The 10,629-nt window shown below is 41.8% G+C and overlaps 1 protein-coding gene across 1 annotated transcript; it reads left to right on the top strand.

Annotated features, from left to right (window-relative positions):
• The first annotated feature begins 8,574 nt into the window (after positions 1–8,574).
• Positions 8,575–9,227, top strand: LOC113261786 (cytochrome b-c1 complex subunit 6, mitochondrial). Its single transcript, XM_057307153.1, has one exon. The coding sequence runs from the start codon at positions 8,787–8,789 to the stop codon at positions 9,042–9,044; it is 258 nt and encodes an 85-aa protein (XP_057163136.1). The 5' UTR covers positions 8,575–8,786; the 3' UTR covers positions 9,045–9,227.
• The last annotated feature ends 1,402 nt before the right edge of the window (positions 9,228–10,629 follow it).

Raw genomic sequence — 10,629 nt, 5'->3', positions numbered from 1 at the left:
AACCCACCCCCCAGCTCCGGACCAGGGTAGGGCTTTGAATTGGTTTTCTCTGTCTGGGTAACAAACCACCCTCAACCATGTATATGCTCTTGCTTCTGTGATTTTGCCTGGGCTCTGTCTTGACCGGGTGACCTCTGCAGGCACCATCAGTTGTTGGGTTGACTGGGTGCTGGCTCTTCCTGGATAGCCTCAGCCAGAGTGATGGGAACAGCTGGGACAGCTGGAATGTCTGGGACAGCGAGGAAGCTAGCCTGGGGCTTCCCTACATGGTGGTTTTCAGGCAATAAGAGGGTGACAGTAGAAGCTACAAGGCCCCTTGAGGTCAAGGCTCAGAAGTCACATAACAGAGTCTCTTTACTGCATTCTATTGGTTAAGGAAAGTCATAAGGCCAGCACAAATTTAAAGGCAGGGAAGTAGTGTAACTTCTTGATGCAAAGTCATATTGTGGGATGCCTGGGTGGCTCAGTTGGTTAAGTGTCTGCCTTTGGCTTGGGTCATGATCCTAAGGTCCTAGGATCGAGTCTTGCATTGGGCTCCTTGTTCAGCATCAGGCTCCTTGCTCAGCATGGAGTCTGCTGCTCCCCTGCTTGTGCAACTCTCTTTCCAAAAGGGCACATATCCAGGGATAGCTAGCACAGATTTAGCTCTGCAAGCTTTTCTTTCACTGCTTTTATCATAACTTATATAATTCTTCATATGATTGTTTATTTATCATTTTTATTCCCCTGCTAGACAACTTCCATGAATCTGGGGATTGACTGTCTCATTCATCACTCTATTCCCAGAGCTTGGTACACAGTGAGAGCTAATTAAATTGTTGTAAGTGAACACATGGATGGACGAATGAATGAAAAAATGAATACATGAAAGATAAGATTCTTGGAGTTCCAAAGTTACTGCATAAGTCTTTGGAGATAGTCCTAGTATTGAATCCCTATTCTATCCCTTCTTAGCTGTTTGACCTTGGGCAAGTTGCTTAATCTCTCCGAGCCTCAGATTTTCTTTTCTTTTCTTATTTTTTTTTAAATCTTTTTTTTTTCACCTGGGTTTTTGGGGCAGAGTACCTTCCCCAAAGTTCACCAGGACTCCATTCTATATAGACCACTGTCCCAACACCACTATTGGGTGTGAACCAATGGTTCTCAGCTAGGGGTGATTTGGGCTCTCCTCCCCCAGGCCATTTGGCAATGTTTGAGACAGTTTTGGTTGTCACAGCTGGGGGTAAGGCCATGCTACTAGCATCTGGGGGTGGAAACCAGAGACACTAAACATCTTACAATGCACAGGACAGTGCTCCCCAGCAAAGAATTATCTGGCCCATAATGTTGATACGGCCAAAACTCTGCGGGAACTGACTGTTCTTTCAGTCCTCGCTAGGTTTAGATGTAATAAATTCTTCTTGGCAGTAGTGAGCCCTCACCCTTCTTTAGCCTCTGGTGTCCAGTGATGGCCACAGTCCTATCGTGGGACCACACAGCTTTGAACAACAGCTTTTCCGCATAAGCAGTTTGAAGAGAGGGTAGGGAGGAAATGGCTCCATCTGTTGGCCAGAGCCCGCATCACAGCAGGGAAGGCAGTGGATTTTTCCAGGAGAGGCCTCAGGTGTGTCATCATCCCTCACTGTATTACACACTCCAAGGGCAGCCAGAAAGTAGTAAGTGGGACAGCACGTGACTGGATGAAGTTGTTACTGAAGCTGTCTTATGTGGCAAGACTGGGATTAGGGCCTAGACTATTGTATTTAGGGTTTCGTTGTATTTAGCAGCTTCTTATTTTTTTTGGAATACTTCCCTTCTTATTCTTTTTTTTTTTTTTTTTTAAATTTATTTGACAGAGAGAGAGACAGCCAGCGAGAGAGGGGACACAAGCAGGGGGAGTGGGAGAGGAAGAAGCAGTCTCATAGCGGAGGAGCTTGATGTGGGGCTCGATCCCATAACACCAGGATCACGCCCTGAGCTGAAGGCAGACGCTTAACCGCTGTGCCACCCAGGCGCCCCACTTCCCTTCTTATTCTTAATTGTGAAACATATATTTATATCACATATAGTACTTAAGTGTGGTTATACACAGCATCCAGTATATAAGTGCAGTTTGAAGAATAATGTATTTTTTAAAGATTTTATTTATTCATTTGAGAGGCAGAGAGAAACAGAGAGAACACAAGGAGGGGGAGAAGCAGAGGGAGAAGCAGGCTCCCCGCTGAGCAGGGACCCGGAAGAGGGGCTTCATCCCAGGACCTGGAGATCATGACCTCAGCCAAAGGCAGACGCCTAACCTATCTGAGCCACCCAGGCGCCCCCAGTTTAAAGAATAATATTAAAAGAAACACCCATGACCCACGGCTCGGATTAAGAGAAAACATTACCTATTGGTTCTGTAGAAGCCCTCCCATGGACACAATTACACTGTCAATCAGCTTTCTTTCCTTCTCCCCCTTCATCCTTTCCCTTTGATTTTGCTCCTTTCCTTTGCTTCTTTTGTACCTTCTTTTCTTCCATTCTGTTCCTTTTAAAGAATTTTTTTTCGGGACGCCTGGGTGGCTCATTCAGTTGAATGTCTGCCTTTGGCTCAGGTCGTGATCCCAGTGTCCTGGGATTGAGTCCCGCATCGGGCTCCTTGCTCAGCGCGGAGCCTGCTTCTCCCTCTGCCTGCTGCTCCCCCTGCTTGTGCTCTCTCTCCTTCTCTCCCTCTCTCTGACAAATAAATAAATAAAATATTTTTTTAAAAAAAGAATTTTTTTTCTTTTTGCCCTCTGACATTTTAGCGCTATGAAACCTAGAGTAAGATACTTAATTCTGTGGACTTTAGCATATCATCTATAAAATGGAAATAATAAGAACAATACCTACTTTACTGGCTTGTTGTGAGATTTAATAAGGTAATGTTTGTGTAGGCATCAAACAAGATAATCTGTGTAAAACCTTAACAGACTTTGGCATAGTTGGAAGTCCATAAACAGAAGCTATTTATATTTTTATTATTATTTTAAAATCATTTCTTCTCTGACAGAAGAACTCTGTGGTATAATGGAAATGCACATGAACTTGAGAATCAGAGAGACGTGGGTTCAAATAGTGGTTCCATTATATACCAGCAGTAGTCACTAAACCTCTCCAGCTATCAAATGGAGGGCAATGATACTAATGGTCAGTAAGCCATCACACGGGGCTGCTATGAGAATCAGAAGAAAAGACATGTAAACTACCCAATAATCAGTTAAGAGACATGTTAAAATCTTTCGCTCCCGCCTCCTTTTCTTCGTCACTGACAGGGTAATTTTCTTCCCAGCAGGGGTATTAAAAGCAGCTGTGTACCTGTACAGTTTCTCCTAAACTCTAGATCCAGTTCATCAAGAGTTTATCAAGTACCCGCTAGGTAGCTACAAGCACCTTCCTGGCTATGTGTTGATAAGCCCAGGATACTAATCTCCTTGGAGGAAATGAAGTTCTAGGGTCATCTCCCTTCCTAGGTCTGAGCCCCTGGGTGAGGCCCCTGGGCATCAGGGTGCGAGGGCAGCTCTTCTCTTGGAGACCCATCCCGTGAGCTTGGAGGCTGCCTGCTGGGCTGGCTTGGCGGTGTGTCCTTGTGCGCGCTTAGGAAAGTCATCCTGACCAGTAGGTAGACACAATGGGGCTCATAAAATGACAATACAATCTCTGACTGCAGTGTAGGATCAAACTCTGGGCTCCTCTCACCTCTTCTCCCCTTCAAGGTATCTGTTGAATATTATGCAGAGGGGAGAGTCCTTGTTCTAAAGTAGGTGAGATAATGAGAAACAGAGGTCTCTTGACTTTGGCTGGAGCCTGGTTTCTGGAAGAGGCTCATAGGCTCATGGGGGAGGAGCTGTGCATCCAAACCATAATTGTGACTTTTTAATTCCTCATTACATCGGTACCTTTTCATTCATGTACTGTTTAAAAACAAGGAGGTTTTCTTTCCTCTGATTTGCACGGAGGCAGTCTGAGTTCCAATTTCCAATTAGAAATTATCAGAGGCAGGGACGCCTGGGTGGCTCAGTCAGTTAAGTGTCTGTCTTCGGCTCAGGTCATGATCATAGGTCCTGGGATTGAGCCCCACATTGGGCTCTCTGCTCAGGAGCCTGCTTCTCCCTCTGCTTGCCACTCCCCCTGCTTGTGCTCTCTTTCTGATAAATATAAATAAAATCTTAAAAAAAATTATCAGTTGCAGAAGGAATCTTGGAAGTCATCTTGTCCAGTGCTATCATTTTACAAGGGGGAAAACTGAAGCCCATTGGGGAGAAAGAGTCGGAAAGGGGAGATTTTCCCAGATATGTTTAGATCATGGAGGATTTCAGCTCTTCTGGATCCCAAATCTAGGCTGCTTCTGGATGGCAGCCATATAAGGGGGAAGAGGTTTGAACTAGCAACATGGAGTCCTGGTTTCTTTACCCTCAAATGGCTGGGACCCCTAACCTATACTGTTTGTCCGCTCATAGAAATGGCAGTGACTACTAAGTGTACATATCTCTAATTGTCATAACAAGTCTATAAAATAGGTCTTGTTATCATCTAAAAAAAGAGGTCTACTTCACAGGATTCAATAAAATAGCATTTGGAAATGATTTGTAAATGGTAAACCATACAAATAAGATGAATTAATTTTGGGGGTGCAGGTTAAGCATCTTGACTCTTGATTTCGGCTCAGGTCACGATCTCAGGGTTGTGAGATGACACTATCTCTTTCATTTCTCACTCCAACTGAATAGCAGAAATTATTGTTACGTACCTCATTTTATCAATTATTGAGCTAAAGGACATAGAATAGATCTCCACCATTCTACCTCTGGAGAGGGGAGAAGAAAGGTAAAAAGATGCGTAATGTCAGTTTGGAAATGAAATACCTTTGAATTAGGCTGAGATTGGTGGTGTTGGAAGGGCAAGGGAGTGGAGTTCAGGGGGTCACAAAGGTGTTCAGGGTCCATATCATTAAAGGTAATGATTATAGCTTTCATCTTTTAAACATTTCACAAATAAAATAATTATTTAAATTTTCCTTTTGAAAAAGGGAACAGTTTTGGGGCACCTGGGTGGCTCAGGTGGGTAAGCATCCAACTCTTGGTTTCTGCTCAGGGCATGATCTCAGGATCATAACATCAAGCCCTACGTCAGGTTCTCAATGTAGAGTATGCTTCAGAGTCTCTCTCCTTCTGCCTTCCCCTCCACTCTGTCTAAAACAAACAAACAAACAAACAAAATCTTTTTTGTTTTGAGCTCTTGGTTGGCTCAGTTGGTTGAGCATCCAACTCTTGGTTTTCGCTCAGGTCATGACCTTAGGTTTGTGGGATCAACCCCAAGATGGGCTCTGTGCTCAGCGCAGAGTCTGCTTGTCCCTTTCCCTGTGCCCCTCCCCCTGCTCGCACTCTCTTTCTCTCTCACTTGCTCCCCCACTCTCTGTCTAAAATACATACATACATACATACATACATACATACATACATACATACATACAAATCTTTAAAAGAAAAAAGGAACAGTTTTGAGTCTTGGCTGAATGAAAGGTTGTGAGGTGGTTCCTGGCGGCCAGATGAACATGAAGCAGTTCCTTAGTAGAATACTGGAAGCCTCTGAGGTGGTTTTGACTATTGTAGTGTTTTATTCTGAGTCATATGTACATTAAAAAGGTACCCACAATGAATAATAATTAAAGACTGCAAAGCATAAGCCACCTTGATGTTGAAATACTAATTATGAGTTTACAAATGATAGCTCTGCAAATTTGCCCTTAAGGTACTCTTCAACATATCTGCGAATTACAGTCATCTAATAAAAAATCTTATCTAGCACTCAAGCAATCTCTGGGTCTTCCAAAAGCAACATTACAAAGAGAAAATACAGTGGTGGTGGGGGGAGGGTAGGAATAATGGGAAGTGGCCGCTAATGCATATGGGGTTTCCTGTTGGGGTGATGAAAATGTTCTGGAATTAGATAGTGGTGACAGTTGCACAACTATGTAAATATACTAAAAATCACTGAACTGTCCACATTAAATAGGTAAACTATGTGGTATATGAATTTTATCTCAATAGAGCTGTTTTTTTAAAGGTCATTTGAATTTTGCTTTCTAATCAAGAATATATGTTTACCTTCATATCTAAGTACTTTTTCTGAATCATTGAATAAAAGTGACACTTAAAAATGAAAAAAAAAACCACACCATTATTTCAAGGAATCTATCCTGTGGAAAGAACCCTAAATATTAAAGAGAAAACTCTTTGTGCACAACGGTGTTCAATGTATCATAGTTTAAAACAATAAGAAATCAGTAATTATATAAATATGTGACAATGAGAAAATTAAAAATTAAAAGATGTGATTTCTATGCAGTTGAGTATTATATAGCTTAAAAATTATGGCTATAATTATAAGATACAGGTCCAACACAGGGACTGGTTGTGTATGTTTATGGATTACCATGCAACTTAATTTTTTTATAAAGATTTTATTTATTTATTTGACAGAGATAGAGACAGCCAGCGAGAGAGGGAACACAAGCAGGGGGAGTGGGAGAGGAAGAAGCAGGCTCACAGTGAAGGAGCCTGATGTGGGGCTCGATCCCATAACGCCGGGATCATGCCCTGAGCCGAAGGCAGACGCTTAACCACTGTGCCACCCAGGCGCCCCTACCATGCAACTTTTAAGGACATTATAGGAAAGAATTTTTTTTAAAGGTTTTATTTTTACTAAAAAAAATTTTGAAGATTTTATTGATTTATTTGAGACAGAGAAAGAGAGAGAGAGGGCATGTGCACAAGCAGGAGGAGGAGCGGGGCGGAGGGGAGAAGCAGACCCCCCCTGAGCAGGGACTCCCAAGGCTCTGAGACCATGACTCAAGCCGAAGGCAGACGCTCAAACAACTGAGCAAACAGATGCCCCAAAGGTTTTATTTTTAAATAATCTCTACACCCAACATGGGGCTTAATATTACAACCCCAAGATCAAGAATTGCGTGCTCTACTGACTAAGCCAGTCAGACATCCTGGGAAGAATATTTATTGATGTGGGAAAATGCTAATAGTGAACTAGGTGACAAACGTGGGCAACAAGACATTATGAAGCTGTGTACACAGATGGATGACAACATGCAGAAGCCATTGATTTCTTTTGTGCAGGAGTTATATGGTAATATTCTATGTATTCATTTATTTATTTAATAGATTTCATGTTTTCAGAACGGTTTTAGCTTTACAGCAAAATTGAGTGGAAGTTACAGAACTTTCCTATGTACTCCCTGCCTCACACACGCACAGCTTCCCTATTACCAATATTCCCCACCGGAGTGGTGCACAATTGGTGAACCTACAATGATACATCATTATCACCCAAAGTGTATGGTTTATATTAGGATTCACTCTTGGTGTTGTACACGGGTTTAGACAAGTATATAATGACAGGTGTTCAGCATTACAGTATCATACAGACTGTTTCTCTGTCCTAAAAATCCTCTGTGTTATGCCTATTCATCCCACTCTCCCCCCATCCCTTAGAAACCACTAACCTTTTTACTGTCTCCATAGTTTTGCCTTTTTCTGAATGTCATATAGTTGGAATCATGCAATAGGTAGCCTTTTCAGACTGGCTTCCTACACTTAGTCAAATGCATTGAAGTTTCTTCTGTGTCTTTTCATGGCTTGATAGCTCATTTCTTTTTAGTGCTGAAAAAATATTCTGTTTTCTGTATGTACCAGTTTATTCATCCATTCACCTACCGAAGGAATGTTGATTGTTTTCAAGTTTTGGTAATTATGAATAAAGCTGCTATAAACAAGTTTTTGTGTGGATATGTTTTCCACTCCCTTGGTTGCATGATGACTGGATTGTATAGTAAGAATATGTTAAATTTTCTAAGATACTGCCAGATTATCTTCCAAAGTGGTTTTACATTTTGCATTCCGGTGGCAATGAATGAGAGTTCTTACTGCTCCGCATCATTACCAGCATTTGGTGTTGTCAGTGTTCTGGATTTTGGCCATTCTAATATAGGTGTGTAATGGTATATTTATTATTCCTTATGGTTACTGTATGCAAGTTTTCCACATTGACCATACATTATTTTTGCAACAGAAAAAATGTCATAAAATAGAAAGCTACGGGGTGCCTGGGTGGCTCAGTCGGTTAAGCATCTTCCTTCGACTCAGGTCATAATCCCAGGGTGCTGAGATAGAGCCACACAGGGTCTGCTTCTCCCTCTCCCTCTGTGCCCCATCCCCCAACTTGTCCTCTCACACTCTCTCTCTCAAATAAATAAAATCTTTAAAAAAATAGAAAGCTACAAAATCCATGTAATAGGAGGGACTGCGGGAGGACGGATGGTATAAGAATAAATATTATATAATGTTACATTAAAAAACATAATACAAAATAATACTACTAGAACGACTATGGTTTTAAATGTTGTTTAAAAAATATATGACAATTCTATGCAATTTAGGTTTTCATTCATTGGGACAAAAGACTGGTTGCACCCACTATGTGTTGTTTGTAGATAAGTACTTGCCAAAAGCATTTTGGAATCTTCTCTATTTTATTATTTTAAAAAAAGATATAGAGGGAGTAGGTGCCGCTGTTGCTGCTGGTGTTGAATTCAGAACCATAGCGGGACATGGGGCTGGAGGACGAGCGAAAGATGCTGACCGGGTCTGGAGATCCCAAGGAGGAGGAAGAGGAGGAGGAGGAATTAGTGATAGGACTGAGGCTTTCAGTGCATACTGGCAACCTTGGAAGGCAGGAATGTGAAACTTGCCCCTACCACTTAGCATCAGAATTGAATGGGAGACCCCATTCTGCCGTTTCTGGCGGCAGTGTGGCTCTGCCAGCTGGCCTTCTGCACGGATCCCCTAACAACAGTGAGAGAGCAATGCGAGCAGCTGGAGAAATGTGTAAAGGCTCGGGAGCGGCTAGAGCTCTGTGACCAGCGTGTATCCTCCAGGTCACAGACAGAGGAGGATTGCACGGAGGAGCTCTTTGACTTCCTGCATGCAAGGGACCACTGCGTGGCCCACAAACTCTTTAACAGCTTGAAATAAATGTGCGTACTTCACCCCAGCCTTAATCACCCGGGCATCAGGATATTTTGTGGTTTTGACCATGCCATTTGTTTCTTATCTGTGTTAACTGTACATTCATGTGAACCTCATGGATTTTGGCTTAGGCAAGTACCTTCTGTGTAATTAGCAGTGATTCCTCTTAATAAAGTCCAGTAATCTGCAGAAAAAAAAAAATAAAAAAATAAAATAAATAAAAAAAGATATAGAAAATTAGAAAATCATATACAATTGTAAAAAATGTGATATTTTAAAGGGAAAAATGTAAGAATTCTAAACAAGCCATGAAATTATTTGACTACCTATAAAGCCATAAACAATTACATTTCATCCTACATGTCATATATATACAGTTTATATTCAGTATTTATACACACGTGTGGGACTCCTGGGTGGCTCAGTTGGTTAAGCGTCTGCCTTCGGCTCAGGTCATGATTTCAGGGTCTTGGGCTCAAGTCCCATAGCCGGCTCCTTGCTCAGTGGGGCGTCTGCTTCTCCCAGGGCCTGCTGCTCTCCCTGCTTCTGCATGCGTGCTCTCTCTGACAAAAAGAAAAGGAAAGGGGCGCCTGGGTGGCACAGCGGTTGGGCGTCTACCTTCGGCTCAGGGCGTGATCCCGGCGTTATGGGATCGAGCCCCACATCAGGCTTCTCCGCTAGGAGCCTGCTTCTTCCTCTCCCACTCCCCCTGCTTGTGTTCCCTCTCTCACTGGCTGTCTCTATCTCTGTCGAATAAATAAATAAAATCTTAAAAAAAAAAAAAAGAAAAGGAAAGAGATATACACATGGGTATGATATAACGTAATTTTTGTATTTGCTAACAAATCATGCTTTTTTTCTTAAACTATAAATTTAAAACAAGTATAAAGTGTACATAATTTGTGTAACAAGAAAAAAATAGATTTCTGCCTCACATACTGTATATTACAGTGCAATAAAGTTGACTTTATAATACAATCTTTAATAATACATATAGATGTATTTTAATAAAATATACTAGTCTAAAACAACAGGCTTTAACCTAAAAGCACTTCTATATAACACCTAAGGAATGACAAATGATTTGAGAAATTCTCAAGAGAGCTGGTAAAGTCATATATTACTATGAAAGGTTTAAAGAAAAAAAAAGGTTGAAAATGTTCACGTAGTGTTTAAGAACGCTAGGGGTATATCTGGCATATAGTCTAGACTCTCTCCTTGAAAAGTGATAGAAACTCCTTGAGGTTCCATTTTATCTGTAAAATTGGGATGATACGAATATCATAGAGCTGTTTTAAAAGGTTAAACCAGACTATACTTGTAAAAAGCGCAGAACCTGTTATATGGTAAACCCTCAATAAATGTTAATTATCCTTACCCCCCTGGGGTGGATAAAGAGGAAGGATTCTCCACCTGTGGCCATACAGCCTCCTACTCAAGGAATAATCCAGAGGATAGCGGGCAACCTTGCTAGACACGTGTATCATTTCGCCATTCAGTAGCACGGAATCTGCCCACAGAACACACTCTCTCGTCCAACTACATCACCACTAAGGTGCAGGGTATTTTCCCTTCTGCAACGTTTCTTGTC

The sequence above is a fragment of the Ursus arctos genome, unplaced genomic scaffold, assembly GCF_023065955.2.
Source record: "Ursus arctos isolate Adak ecotype North America unplaced genomic scaffold, UrsArc2.0 scaffold_5, whole genome shotgun sequence".
Lineage (NCBI taxonomy): Eukaryota > Metazoa > Chordata > Mammalia > Carnivora > Ursidae > Ursus > Ursus arctos.
The sequence above is the reverse complement of the archived record's forward strand: the minus strand, read 5'-3'. Positions and strand labels throughout refer to the sequence as shown.

Bases quoted from the DNA above. Each gene is read 5' to 3' on its own strand.
- LOC113261786 (XM_057307153.1), top strand. From the start codon at position 8,787: ATGGGAGACCCCATTCTGCCGTTTCTGGCGGCAGTGTGGCTCTGCCAG.